Source organism: Hemicordylus capensis, chromosome 6 (assembly GCF_027244095.1).
Source record: "Hemicordylus capensis ecotype Gifberg chromosome 6, rHemCap1.1.pri, whole genome shotgun sequence".
Taxonomy (NCBI): Eukaryota; Metazoa; Chordata; class Lepidosauria; order Squamata; family Cordylidae; genus Hemicordylus; species Hemicordylus capensis.
In genome coordinates, this window is record NC_069662.1 from 130,209,581 (window position 1) to 130,224,897 (window position 15,317).

A 15,317-nucleotide genomic window follows, 5' to 3' on the forward strand; every position below is an offset into this window, starting at 1 on the left:
GCTTTCCATCCAGCATACCAGTCTAACACACCACAGATGCACCAGGTTCTTCCTTTGTGTGAGGAGCGGGGGGTGATTTTTCATTATCTCCTCTCCCCTTTGCAGTCACCGGTGTCTCCTGAAACTATCTCCTTGAGGGTCTCCCAACTCTCTGGGACATGGTTTCAGGAGACACAAGCAGCTGCAGAGGAAAGGCCTCTTCCTTGCACAATGGAGAGATTTTGGTATGCCCACCAAAGATTACTCTGGATGTTCACCACTGTAAACATGTTAAGCATATTGGCTGACAACCTGACTAAATTACTAAATGGAAGACCTACTGAAATTAAGTAGTCTTTTAGAGTAATTCCTGAATAGTACTATTGAGTAATTTAGACTGGATGTCAGCCATTAACTCTGGCCTGGTCTATATATGCCGCATAATATGCACATTCATACGTTATGTTCAAAACTTGTACGAGTGTACAGTGTACACAGGTACAGATCTGTACAAAGGTACAGTCATTCATGTTATGTTGAACAAAGGTACATACATACACTTCCTATCTGTACCATGCATCAAGGCCTCTATCCAAGTTCACTTTTAAAATTAACAAAGGTCTGACTATTCATGTATGAGTGTACAGACTTGTACAGCATAATGACTGAACTAAGCTAATGAAGTGATAGAAACCTGGGGTGCCAATAGGGACCATCCAATTTCACATTGTGACAGGGGAGCTTTTCCAGTGAGGGAAGGCATTCCATATAGGATGTGCCACGACAGCCCTCTCTCTGGACCAGGATGGAAAAAATCAATTATTTTAAATATATATATCAAAAAATCAGATTCTTTTTATTTAAATCAGGTTTTTTAAAGTAAAATTATTTTTGAGGGGGGACAAAATCTATCTAAAGATAGTTTTCTTTTTAAGATACATTATAGTCCAAAGGTTATTCATCATGAAATAAGGATTAGTTTTTAATTATGTAGCATGAGGCTGTATATATGCAATATTTAATTTTTTTGGTAAATGAATTCCATTCACAATGTCATGCTCTTCCAGAGGTTTCTGTAAGATTATTTTGGGCAATTTTTCTATTTAGAAGAGGACCAAAAATGAAACCTTCATCTGTCTGTAAATATTAAGATTATACCAGCAAGAATGAGTCTATGTAAAAAACCATGATTTAAATCTAGTCTTACTGACTAGTGATTTAAATCATGATTTAAATCAAATCCACCCTGCTCTGGACACCACTGCCTAAGTTCTGATGTTGGAGAAAGATCTGGAAAAGGATCACAGATGAAGAAAGAAAGGTTCAGGAAGGTTCATATGAAATGAGACAGTTGTTACACTGCCATTTTTAAAAGTCTAGTTGATATTTTCATATGTAGATTTGTGGTATTTTAATGGTATTTTAAGGTACACATAAAAATAGCACATGGAAATTAAGAAATTCAGTTCCGACACTAGTTTTAAACCATTCCAACACCTTCACATCCTCACTTATTCCTAACTCACCAGTCAAAACTAACCTTGTACATGCTGCATATAAAACAGAGTCTCAAATCAGCCCATCTCAAAGTGTACTGGACATTTGCCCTCCTCACTATGGTGCTTATACAGGTTGGTAATATAGCCCCCTTAAGCTTCGAACTGCAAAGGCAAAAGAGGGCAAAGTTCGAATAGGTGGGGCACCATTCAGTAGAATGAGGATGACTCCTTGTTTTCCTCACAGCACTTTCCTGGGCAGAGCCTGGCTTTAATCAGAGCCGTCAGCTGTCAATTTCATAAGCAATAAGTCTCACTACAGAACTGAATAAGATGTTTCAAATGCAGAGTGGGAGGCAGGGGAGGGTTAAAAAAAAAAGCCCACTGCAGTTTGCAGAGAATCTAACTGGGCTCCTTCCTTTCCCAGGAGAAGATGCCATCTTGCTTTTATTTATTTTGGAAATGAAATCATCATGCTAGAGGGTTTTTTCCCTTAATTAAAATTTCCTGTTATCCCAAATGCAGATGTGCGGTGGGTGTGAAAGGAAATTAGTGAGTAATGTGTGGTGGGACTCCCTTTCCTTGTGAATTCTGGCACCAATGTGGACGGATAAGCTCAGGAAATTTGGAAGCCAGTGGTTGGTGGCAACATGGAATGCATTTTCCAGTTGGGGAAAGGAGAGGGGGACAGTTTTTTCTTCTTATAGACTGTTACATTACATTTTAAACACGAGTTACTGATTGTTTTGTGTATACTGCCTCATTCACAAAATGGAAATGGAATCAACAATCCTCATGGTTCAACTCATGTTTTGAAGTTTTCCAGAACACTGTAAGGTATTCACATGTGCAGCCTAACCCAGGCTAGGGCAGCTCAGCTTTGGTTAGGCTGCATGTGTGAAGCGCCCACCTGACGCAGCTTTTTACTAAGGTTAAGGGCACAAGCAGTCACAGAGACAGGAGTCTAGAGCGCCTGTTGCACAGGGGTATCCTGCAATGCACCACACTTGTCATGCGGTGCATTGTGGGATATGTGGAGGCCAGGACGCATAATCCCGGCCAATGGAGATCCGCACTGCTGATAGTGTGGGAGCATGTTCCACACTTCCCACCAACGTTGAAAGATCATCTGCGGGGAAGCTAACTTTAACACAACTATATTCTATAGCTAGAATACTGTCACTTTTACCTATATGCTCCTCAAACTCTCTTTTTGCATCCCTTATTCTCTCCTTGCATTTATTTTGCCAGAGTTTATGTTTCTTTCTGTTCTCTTCATTTGGGCAGGACTTCTGTTTTTTGAAGGAAGTCTTCTTCCATTTTATAGCTTCCATTACTCTACTGGTTAGCCATGCTGGTGTCCCCCTGAACTTGGTGGTACCTTTCCTCCATCACGGCATACATTCCAACTGAGCTTCTATTATTGTGGTTTTGAATAAGCTTCATGCATTCTGGAGTGATTTGACCCTCCTGACTTTCCCTTTCAGCTTCCTTTTTATCAGTCCCCTCATTTTTGAGAAATTTCCTCCTCTGACATCCAACACATCTGAAGTCCAACACATCAAGACATCATGTGTTGGACATCAGTGTTGGACTTCCTTGCCAGTAATCCACTCACATATAAGCTGAATTGGATCACACTATGGTCACGGTTCCCCAATGGTTCTGCAACTGTGAAATCTTGCACCAGGTCCTGGGCACCACTCAGCATTAAGACTAAGGTTGCCTTCTCTCTGGTTGGTTCCACAACCAACTGTTCCAAGGCACAGTCACTTAGAATGTCTAGACATTTGGCCTCTGCCAATACTCACACATGAATTTGCCCAGTCTATGTGAAGGTAACTGAAGTCACCCATTATTACAGCTCTGTCTCTCTTTGACACCTATCTGATTTGCTTCTCCAGCTCCAGGTCACTCTCAGCATTTTGAATCAGAAGGCAACAGCATATACCTAGTAACACATTTTCTTTCCATCCTTGTATTGTCACTCATGGTGATCTGTGGACGACTCTGGTCCTCCTAGGTTTTCTAACTTGTTGAATTCTATCCCTTCTTTAACGTACAGGGCCACTCCACCCCCAATCTGTCCCTCCCTGTCCTTTCTGTTATACACTAGGGGTTTTCAAATGTGGGTCCCCAGATTGTTGTTGCATTACAACTCAGTGAAGCTCTTCTCACGATCAGTGAGAAGTGCTTCTTCCAGGTCTGCAGGGAAAGCAGGCTTAGCCCGCTCTCCCCGCAGACAATCCAAAGGCAGCTCTGGGTGGCTAGAGCAGCCGCCCACACAACTGCTGGCTCTGCCACGGAGCTGGCAGGGGCTGTGGGCCTGGGGGCCATGTGGCCCCCGGAAGTTCCAGGATGCCCCACGCATGTGTGCGGGGCATCTTGGAGAGACTCCTGGTTGAGGGTCTACTCGAATGTCACCGTGCGCCACAGCAACACACGAGCAAAAAGATGAGGTTAACAGAGCAGCACACGATCGCCCAAAAGCGGACTAGGCTTCCTTAGCCCACTTTTGGGTGATCATGAGAATAGCCTCAGTCATTGTATATGGGGATGTAAGTCCAACATCTGGGGGAGCCCAGTTTGAGAATCCCTGTTCTAAATACTTGGAATTTTACCTGAACCATTCCAAATAGTAACTGGGCATTTCCAAAGCCTATAAAAGACATTTAATTTGGTTGCATGATAAAATCTAGATCTTAAGCGTATGTTTATCTTGAAGACTGAGCAAATTCAAAATGCCCCCCCCCACAAAAAAGACTGAGCAAATTCCTTTAACCTTGATATTACATTATCATCTCAGTGACTTGAAACTGATATCTAATAGGCAAAGAACAGAAGCCTATAAATCCATCCAGCTCCTCTTCTGAAGCTGAAACAATTACACATTTTTGTGCAAACATTCCCTGCTTGATAGTGCAATAATGACATGATAGAGTATTATTCTGAAGAGATGCAAATTTATTAAGATATATAGTAGGGAATCATACATGTTAGTAGATGGAGAAAAATGAAATCAGTTTCTCTTGCACTAGGTCAATACTTTCAGTGACCTGTTCAGTTTCAATTAGCTTCCCATATTACCAAGCCATCCCCTTAAAATGGCAATGTTTACAATTGTAGCTTGGTGACTAGTTAGAAATGGAATGCCATGACTGGATTTATTAAACTGACCTAACTCTAAGATGTGCATAATTATGCACGGTAGAATTTCTGATGCCAGAAGCATGGAGCAAACTATTTCTTTTTGATGAATGGCCATGTATTAGCTACTCTAAAATTCCTAGTTATAAAATGTGTGTTTGTTGGATATTCTCTTGACAGCACAGTGTTAGTTCTGATCAACTGCAATGCTTTGTTAAGTTTCTTCACCAGGAAATTTCCAGATAGCTAGGTTTTCAGATGATATAAGACACTGTACAAAGTGCTGGCATAGTTCACACTGCCTCCCAGCTGCATTAAGTTTGTACCTTATTACACTGGAACATAGGAAGCTGCCTTATGCCCAGAGGCATAGTAAGGTTGGAGTGGGCCCAGAGATATCATCCTAAATTATTTTTAAAAGGTTTTGTAAATTGTGGACGATGCAAGTCATTTAATGGTACTAGAGAAAGACATGCTGTTCTGGTAGCTCCAGGTCTTAACACTCACATCAATTCTGGAGGATGAATACAACTGAAGGAAGCCTGGGCGAGTGCGTGGCTGGGGGAGTAAGTCATGTGACTTGCCTCTGTTGGCCACCCCAAAGCAGTGGGCCCCCAAACAACTGTCTCCCCTTGCCCTATTATAGTTACGTCCCTGCTTATGCCAAGTCAGACCATTGGTCCATCTAGCTCAGTGTTGTCTACACAAACTGGCAGCAGCTTCTCTGTTACATACAGAAGTCTCTCTCAACCCTATCTGGAGATGCCAGGGAGGGAACTTGGAACCTTCTGCATGCAAGCATATAGATGCTCTTCCCGGAGTGGCCCCATCCCCTGTGGGGGAATATATTACAGTGCTCACATGTAGTCTCCATTCAAATGCAAACCAGGGCAGAACTTGCTTAGCAAAGGGGACAATTCATGCTTGCTACCACAAGACCAGTTCTTAATCAATGATACTAGGTAATTAATTGATACTAGGCTGGTTCACATGATCTTTAATAGGGCAGGACACGTGTCTTACCCAAGTTCAGGAGCTGTGTGTGCTCTCATTTTGTGATCGTGTGGAGTGATAATCTGCGAGGCTCATGTTGGGTAGGAAGGCTTTTCCTCCTACCTCATTAAATAGCTAGGTACAGCTGTTGGGTAGGAGTGGGAGTCCAGTGGGAGCCTTGCAGATGATCACTCCCCTCCACTTTCTTGAAAAAAAGCACACCATCACAAAACAGGAGTGTTCACAGCTCTTAAACTTGAGTAGGACACTTGTGCTACCCCTATTAAACATCACGTGAACCAGCCTAGTACTGGTCTGTGCAAGAATCCTATACTAATCATGCTTTCTGGCCATTATCCCTCTTCACATGCAGTCTTCTTTTTTTCTTTTAAAAAATATTCTTCAACAGTGAATTTCTGATATTGTACCAATACGGTAAGGTCGTTCACACGTATGAAAATGATGGCGTGGGGGAAGGGCTTGCAGAGACACAGGCTCCTATGTGCCTCCTCGCACACGATCACATTAAGTTCTAAGGCTCTGTGCACTCACATAGCACACAAACCACACCACAGCAAGCAGCAGAGCAGGGCGCCAGAGGAAGTCCTCCGGCATCCCTCAATGCACACGCCAGGAGCACAGTGCATTGAGGGATTCCCCCTCAGCTGGGCACGCACACACATGACCAGGTACCTGGGTAGATACCTAGGTAATCACCCGAGGTAAAACCTCGAGCTACCTGGCAGGACAGAGCCAGGATTGGCCTCAATCCCAGTGCTTCACATGAGCAGCCCTACCTCAGTAGGGCTGTGCAAGCCTGGATAGGGTTGATCGTGTGAATAGCCTTACCCATTTCCCAAAGGCACAAATTATCCTGAAAGATCTGTGATTATCTGTCAATTTTTTTCCTAAATGCTGCCCCTGGGGAGGTGCTACAAATTTGGTCAGCAGAAGCAACACAGAGAGTGGAAAGATGCTTAAGCCCCTGCTAACTTGGCAAAGAGGCACCTTTTAATGTGGTGATTCTCTTTTTTTAGCAGGGGGAGAGTAACTGGCCCTATCCACCCCCAGCACAGAACCTCCAGTGACTGTTGCTGGTGTCTATCTTGTGTTTCATTTTAGATTGTGAGCCCTTTGGGGACAGGGATCCATCTTATCTTATTTATTATTTCTCTGTGTAAACCACCCTGAGCCATTTTTGGAAGGGCGGTATATCAATCAATCAATCAATCAATCAAATAAATAAATAAATAAATAAAGTCTCTCCTTATCTCACTTTCTCCAACTCAATCACTCCCACCTAACCCAGGCTGCTATTTGCAATGTGGAAGGGGGGAAAGGACAGTTCTACTACTACAGTGGTTTTCTCACCACTCTCTTCCGCCTGCACTGGAGCAAAATTACAATCCTGCTGGCCAGGTGGGCCAGAAAACCTGTGGAGCAATGAGATGAGAAGCACAGTGGCTGCAGCCTCTCTTACTGTCTCAGTGCAAATAAAACTCTTCAGGATCTGCAGTCTGCCTGCTCAAAATCACAAGCTCTTCTTTTTCAGTGTATAACAAAATTACACTATACATGTTCAACACTACTGTTTAGTATTAAGGTTACCAAATAGGTCTGTTACCGTGTGAGCAGCAGCAGAAAGGGGTGTACGCTGAACTGGTGTCCTCCTGTGACTGCGATTATCCCACAGCACAATTTGGCCAGAATATGTCCCTCCAACAACCAGGTTTGGATGAAAGCGGGCAAAGCAGACAGACATCACAGAAGACTGAAACAGAAAAGGGTAGAGAACAAACAAAAAGGGTTTATTTTAATTCTAAGCCCTCCTTTTGTTTCCCTTTAGGCAAATAATCCTTGAGTTAATATTCTGAGTATATACTCCTTTGATGTGTCATTTTTTGACAACCCAGGCCTATTCCTAAAATAGGGCTGGTTCACACATGCAAAGGTCCACTTGATTACTCAAATCTTGAGCAATCTTGAAAACTAGTTTATGTAGAGATTTTTTCAGTTACAAAACAGCAATACAATAATCACTTTTCATACTTTCATTTCACTCACCAACACTTATTCACCTTAAAGACCAATTTTTACTGACATACTAATGCTATTCTCACAAGCAGCCTAACCCAGGCTAGGGTAGCCCAGCCTGGGTTTGGCTACTCATGTGCAGCACCAGGATCAGGGTCAATCCCTAAGTTTGACCTCTGCCTTTAGCCAGGGTTAAGTAAATGAGCATTCCCCTTAACCCCAGAGCCGGAGTAGTGTGTATGCTTGGGCTGCATGCAGTAAAGCCATGCACACAACCGAGTCCAAAACACAGAGTCCAAAACGATGCACCACAGAGGTGATCATCTATGTGGTGGCGCGGCACGGAATGGGAAAGGGATGATTGTGTGCAAGAAGGTGCGTGTACTCCTGCCTTCTCCCCAGCCCTCCCTAGCCACCATGGACTTCGGTCGTGTGCATGGCTTTACTTGCTTTTCAGAGATACCACAGATCAATCTCATCCAAAGAGCAACCTACAACATATTGCAATGGTGTATGACCTTCCCTCAACATCAGTAAAACTTGTTCAATAAAAAGAAAGGGTTGTCAGTGTAAATATCACAATTTAAATGGGTCTAGCAGGCCTTTTTAGAATCAACACATCCAAGAAATGGGAACCATTTCCCCAAGAAATCATCCTTGAAATTATGCTGCAGAGTGGTCCTAATTTGTGTAGATATTTTGTCCATTCTAACCAATAGTCATACTTTCTCAAACTAACCCTTAATAGGTAATATCAGAAGACATATCCATCATGAAGCCAATTGAATCTTGGCTGCTAGTTACAAAAGGCCTATTAATACACACTGTAAGTTAGAAAATTATCTATCTTCAAGTTACTCTAAAAAACTGAAAGTGGGTTCAAGGAGATTGTAATAGATTTAATATAGAAATGGATCCTTGCTCAGTACTGATTGGCCTTCGGGAATGGCTCCCAAAGATGGACTTTCTAATGTCATACCTTCCCCAACATACATTATGATACTTCTTGTTAAGAAAATGCAGTTTTATATTAATCTTGATCTTCTATGACTGAATGTGTAGACCAGGCCTGCTCAACTTAGGCCCCCCAGCTGATTTTGAACGAAAGCTCCCATAAGCCCCAGCCACAGTGACCAATAGCCAGAAATTATGGGAGTTGTAGGCCAACATCTTCAGAAAGGCCGAAGTTGAGCAGCCCTGGTATAGATAAAAAACATAAGATTACTCCAGAGGATGGACAATGAGAATATTTGGATGCATTTAGTTTAAAGTGAGGGTGAGATGGCAATCAATTTCTGGACCAAATTACATGTCATGGAACTAGAACTGGATAGGGGCTGCAGTCTGAGAGAAGAGGCTGAAATGGGTCCTTAACCCTTTCCCTCCTATGAAGTTCTGATCTGACTGAACCCTGGCTGGAGATGCTATTTTCCCCCAAGAAAGAAGTTGCTTTTGGCACCAATCTCTGTTTATTGTGTTGGATCTGTGGTTGCTCATTCTCACATAAAAGCTCTCCCTTGATGCTAGAGTCACCACGTGACAAACAGGTACGTACAAAATGGCCTGAAAAAGCCAAGTGGCAACTTAGGAACACAACACAAGACCAACAGTTTCCACAAAAAACCTTAGAAAAGATATTCTAGACCATGTAAGAAAGGTCTGTGAAATAATCATAAAACCTAGCTGAAATCTCTGATCTTCACCCATCTTTTTTATGCTCCCCTAAAAGTTTCATGTGCTCGTCTGATGTGATTATTTCCTACTTTCACATCTTAGTGCCTAAGCACTGCAGTACTATCATTATTCAGTGGTCAAGTGTAACATCAAAAATGTAGTTTTCATCATTTTAAAAAGGGATCCCTTTGTCAAAAGTTTATCTGCAGAAATACTCATTGTGGCTCAGGAGCAGAGAGCCCTTAAAAATCAGTTACTGCACAGCGGCCATTCCATTTCTAGAACTAACAATATAACCCTTAAACCCAGGTCTGGTGTATTATCTTTTCATATCCAAGCGGAAAAGAGTTGTTTTAATCAGACCACCACATGCTTCAAAACTAATGGCAAACCTTGTATGAAGTAACCATAGGCTGAGGATTTTGAAAACGTTTCTCTGCCGTTATGGACACTCTCTCCAAAATGGCCTGCACTGATACTTTGACAAAAATAACACTGGTCATTCTATAACCAAAATAAAATAAATAAATAATAGACAGAGAGATAGATAAAAGTAGAAGTGTCCCTTTATTGGAAGCTTGGAAGTTCCTTCAATGTACATCTTAGGGCCAAACTACTGCTTTTTTTGGGGGGGGGAGTCAAAATTGGGTGCACCAGGGACATAGCTGGTTGGGACTGGAATGGATGGGGAAGGGAGAAATGTATTCTTTCCCTGCACCCTGTTTTCCTGCTAAAAATCACCCCCTGCAGCAGCAATCTGTCCCTGAAGCAGAAATCACGACCGTAGCGGCAAACTGCTGCTGGGGAGGCAATTTTCAGCGATATTTTTTTTAAAGTGACTGACACCCAGACTAACAATGCACTGGTGCTACAGGGGAGGGGTGATTTTTGCCAATCTCCCCTTCCTTCTGAAGCATCTAAAAAATATGTCCTTGGAGTTCATACAGTGGGCTTCAAAGAGAAGGAGAGATCAGTGAATATAACCCCTCATCCATAGCGCCAGGGTAGTATTAGCCTGGATATCAGCCAGTGAACCTCCCCTTCCCCATCACTTTGGTCCCAACTAGGGGTGTGCATGAACTGTTTGCAGCCGAACCGATTCAGTGGCTCAATTGCAAACCGGGGTTGGTTCAGTTTACGATCAAAACTAACCAAGCCCGGTTCAGACTAACCAAGCCTGGCTCAGCAGTGAACAGACGGCCAGGGGGAAGCAGCGAGAGAGGTAGTAAGGTTTTTACCTGGCCGGCACAGCTGCCAGTGCCGCTGCTCAACTCCCGGCACAGCCCCAAGCACATGCTATGACTCGCATGAGCTTGGGGCCATGACGGGGGGTGGGGAGCTGTGGTTCCACAACTGTGCTGGCTGAGTAAGGATGTTAATACCTCCCTCACCATCCCCGCCCAGCCACCCCTTAGCATTCTCAGGACCCCCAACACTTTACTTGTAAAGGGGAATCTTCACTGGATACCCCTTTACAAGTATTCTCTGCCTGAACCGCCAAACCAGTTTGGTCAAACAGACCGGACCAGCTGGTCGGTTCAACCAAACCAGTTCAACAGCACATGGTTCAATTATATTCAAAGCACAATTTTTTGTTCATACACACCCCAGTCCCAACCAGGCTTGCTTCCTCCCCAGTGTGGCCTTTTCTGGTGAATATAGGAGGCATTTACAATTCGAGGCACACCTCTAAAGCCCATGCTTATGTGCTTCTGTAGTTTGACCCTTATTACCATGCTGAGAAGATTGTTTCAGGCTCCAGTTTCCTGGAATCATGGGAACTTCAGGAAACTTGTGAGCAAGCATCCAGTGAAAGAGATCAATGGGCACCTCTGATGCAGATATGCATCTGCGATGGAAGGCTAATCTAGATCTAATTGTACTTGATGGGTAAATCTGCCTTAGGACCCTTGTCAATATCTCTTGGAATTGATAGATGTAATATCAGTTCTTTGTCAGCTTCCAGCCTGATACATACAGCATTCTAATGCATAAAAGCTGCCACAGCTGAATTACCAGATCATATCCATTTAACATGCAGCATAAGCTCCACATGTGTTATGTTGGGAATGAAGGATGGATGTACAAAAAGTAGGTTCAGTGATATCTGAAGAGTCTCTTCACTTAATAAAACAATGGTTGCAATCAAGATCTTGAAGAGGAAAGAGCTCTGTGTGCTTTTGCTGCAACCACCAATGGTAGCCCTGTGTACAGACCTCTTGTGATCTGATTGAATGAGATTCTTCCAAATGATCTATCTACTTCCTTGTGTACTTTTTAACACTAGAGAAAAAGTAGTCCCAATTAAGCAGAAGTGTTGCGCTTGTTATTTGAACGCCTTAGAATTCTGGAATCAGAATGCTGGACCAGATAAACTTTTGGTCTCATTCAGCATAGCTTTGCTTAAAGAAGAGGATGCTAAAGCTGGGGGGGGGTGGAGTTGGGGCTCAGTGGGGAGGAGAGCTGGTCTTGTGGTAGCAAGCATGAATTGTCCTCTTTGCTAAGCAGGGTCTCTCTTAGTTTACATTTGGATGGGTAGCTACATGTGAGGACTGTCTGCTGGACACACGCGTAACAACGATCGGGCAAGGGGAGACAGTTGTCTAGGGGCCCCACTGCCTGGAGGGGCCCCCCAGAGGCACCTCACGTGACTCCCCATTGCCCCCTGCCCAGCCCCAAGGCCCCTCAGCCACTTGCCCTGTTCGCCATCTCTCCTAATTGTTCTCCTGGCCTGCAATGGAAGCAGCAGACAAGCTGCAAAGAGCTCCTTTTCTCCCGCCTCTCAGCTGATCGGTGGGCTGGCGGGGCTTCCATGGAGGCCTCCGTGTAGGCCGCAGTGAAGCCTGAACTCGAGTAGGGCCCAAGCAGCCAGGAAGGAGGAGGCAGCCAGAGTAGCCACCACTGTTCTCTGCAGCAGAAGACTCCTTGCTGCCCTGCCCAACCCAGCCCAGCATTTGCCAGGTAGAGTGTGAACTCCTTTTTGTGGTTACCTTTCCTGCCCCCCCCCCAGATATATAGGGATCTGCTTGCCATAGGGCTTTGATATGGGGGGTGGGACTGAGAAGTCTCTGAATATTTATTTTAAAACAGCTTGGAAAATTTGCTGGCTTAAAAAAAACTATCTAAAAAGTCCTATAAGTGGCTTGTTTCATGGCAGAAAATTACAAAAACTATTGGAACAAACAGTATTATATTTATTTTATTCATTCATTCATTCATTTATAAATACACTTATGTTCAAGTTGTTTTGCAACCCAGAAGGTCTGAGTGAGAACTGTGAAGCATGTCTTCTGCTTTTATTTTATTTTATTTTTCTTGTGTGTGAACTGCTCCCCAATAACTCGCAGGGACTTCAGGGTAAATCTGGCCATGTGAATGCAGCACCTCCATTCCAGAGGAGAGGTGTGTTAAAGGGCTTTAAAAGCCTCCTGTGAAAAACCTCCTGGAATCGAACTTGACTGAATTTGTTCAGAATTCTGAGAAAACAAACATAGGCTCACACTGCATGGTTGAAAGTCTCCTTTGCTAATCTGCAGTGAGGGGGCCATTTTAATAATTTGTCTTTCTAGTGTGTTCTAGGCATTAAAAGTAGCACAGATGTATAGTACTCAATGTATATCACTATATATTGTGACGTGTGCGTGTGTGTATGCAGTGAAATGTATTTCCAGGCAGCATACTTATTTTGAAATATCAGACTTAAATCCTTGGGGACCTGGGGTGTGCGGAGGCCCTGGACTTTGAGTGGGGGGGGGCATTTTAAAATCTCATCTCTGGGCCCACTCCAACCTTGCTACGCCCCTGCTGCTGGAAGATATTTCCCTTAGGGGGCAGAAACCATAGCTCAGTGGAAGAGCATCTGCATGCTGCAAGCAGAAGGTCCCAAGTTCACTCCCTGGCATCTGGAAGGGGAGAGACTTCTGTTTGGAACTTTGAAGTAAAGATGTGCACGGAACCGCGGAGCTGCGGTCCGGCACTGGGGTGGGGGTTCCTTTAAGGGTGGGGGGAGGGTGTACTTACCCCTTCTGCCGCTTCCCCCCACCAGCGCGCATTGTTTTGCAAGCATTTGGGGCAGCAGGATACCTCCCTGTCGCCCCTTCCCCCTCTCAGCAGCAAAAGGCTTCAGAAAGCCTTTTGTGTGCTAGCACGTCACGGAGACGTGATGCGTGCATGCGAGGTGTGCAAAACAATGCGCAAAAAGCATCGCGCGAGATGCTTGCAAAACAATGCACACCGGCAGGGGAAAGGCAGCGGGAGGGGTAATTATACCCTCCCCCCGCCCTTAAAGGAACACCCCCCGCCGTAGCGTCGAACCGCAAACTGCCCAATGCTCGGACCGGACCGGAGGCCTCTAGAATGGCCTCCAGGCCAGTCCGTGCACATCACTACCTTGAAGAGCTGCTGACAGTCAGTGTAGACAATACTGATCTAGATGGAACAATGGTCTGACTCAGCATAAGACAGTTTCCTATGTTACACATGCTTTCCACACAGAAGGTCCTAGGTTCAATCTCTGGCATTTCCAGGTAAGTCACAGAAAGACCTGTCTGAAACTCTGGAGTTTCAGACTCCAGTCAGTCTCTGCCAGTCAATGTGGCAAATACTGACCCAGATGGACCAATATACAAAGGTAGTTCACATGACCATAACAGGGGCGGGCCTCCAGGAGTCATATAAGGCACCGTGTGGAGTGCAGTGCATTGGCAGATTCCCCCATGAGTTGGGCACTCTAGGTTTCTGACTCTGCATGCAGCCCTAGCACACAGACAATCCCAAATCTGGAGTTGAGGGTGTGCTCGTGTCCTCTAAACCTGGTTAAGAGGCAGGGCGAAAAGTCAGGCTAGTGGGGGCGGAAGTGCCAGGATCAGGAGTGATCCCAGTGCGGCACATGATCAGCGCAGGGATACAGGCTGCCGTAGTCTGTGTTGGGCTGCTCATGTGAATAGCCTTCTAGTAGAAGTATCCGGAGACCTCTCTGTATAAAACATCTGCATGTCTTTTATTGCCCTGCCTTTACATCACTGTGTACAGTACTTGCAGCCCTGAAAACATTCGTCCTGTGCCTGGCAAAGCTGTTTTTTATTTTGGAAAATTAATGCAGGCCAGATTTGGATTAGTGATGGCATATCCCCTTAACCGCAGATGGATATGCTCACAACAGATAGTCATTTGCATTATCTTGGTTGAGAAGCCTGACCTCAGGACCCACATCTGATGCACACATGGTGAGTGAGAACTGGCTGTGTGTGCTGGTGTTCGTGTATTGGGATGGCTTTCTGCCAGTCATTGCTTGGACCCTGCCGGAGTAGGGTGCTAATAAAAAATTACTCTAATATGAGATTTAGATTTGCATTTGGTGAAGTCTCTTCTTCAAAACATCCCTCCCCAAGGCATTCTGTGGGCCACAAAACAATATTTCATTTGTGAGAACTGGAAATATGAAGAGTATGGAACTATTTCCAGCCATTGACAAAGAATCACCTGAATTTAAGAGAAACATCCAAGTGGACAACATTTCACTGTGATGTATATTCTGGCCGTGATTCAGGCCAGAAAGGGGGCAGTAATAATGGTGGCCTCCAGGCCCCTAAGCTCTTCAAACACTCTACAGTATTCCTAGAAGGACAAAGAAATAACAGGCAAAGCAAACAGAACCACCTCCAGGTCTCTTTGCCCTTCTAACAATGCTGTAGGGCAGGACCACACAATTTTGGCCCTCTGACAATTGTTGGACTACAACTCCCATAATCCAGGATTACTAGCCATTGTGGCAGGGGATGATGGAAGCTGTAGACCAACAGCTACTGGAGAGGGGGGCAAAGTTGTGCAGCTTTGCTGTAGGGTGTTTAAAAGAGACTAGAGGCCTCTAGAAAAGGGTGATGGTTTGGGGCTCACTTCAGACAACCATTTAACTGGATACCAGAAATGGGCTTAAAAGAATTTGACCAGCATGAATCCAATTTCACAAACTAGGTCCTCTGGATACTAAAACAA

General features: G+C 44.4%; 1 protein-coding gene and 1 long non-coding RNA gene across 17 annotated transcripts in view; one reads left to right on the plus strand and one right to left on the minus strand.

Moving 5' to 3' along the window:
* DYNC1I1 (dynein cytoplasmic 1 intermediate chain 1) overlaps positions 1-15,317 on the minus strand; it is a 344,861-nt gene that overhangs the window by 77,452 nt on the left and 252,092 nt on the right. For all 15 annotated transcript variants that reach the window (XM_053264854.1, XM_053264852.1, XM_053264850.1 and 12 more), the window contains one exon: positions 7,240-7,386. In XM_053264854.1, the coding sequence (XP_053120829.1) occupies positions 7,240-7,386 (147 nt within the window). The remainder of the gene's footprint in view (positions 1-7,239; positions 7,387-15,317) is intronic.
* LOC128331437 (uncharacterized) overlaps positions 11,765-15,317 on the plus strand; it is a 34,673-nt gene continuing 31,120 nt past the window's right edge. For both annotated transcript variants that reach the window (XR_008310297.1, XR_008310298.1), the window contains exon 1: positions 11,765-12,284. This is a non-coding gene — a long non-coding RNA (uncharacterized LOC128331437). The remainder of the gene's footprint in view (positions 12,285-15,317) is intronic.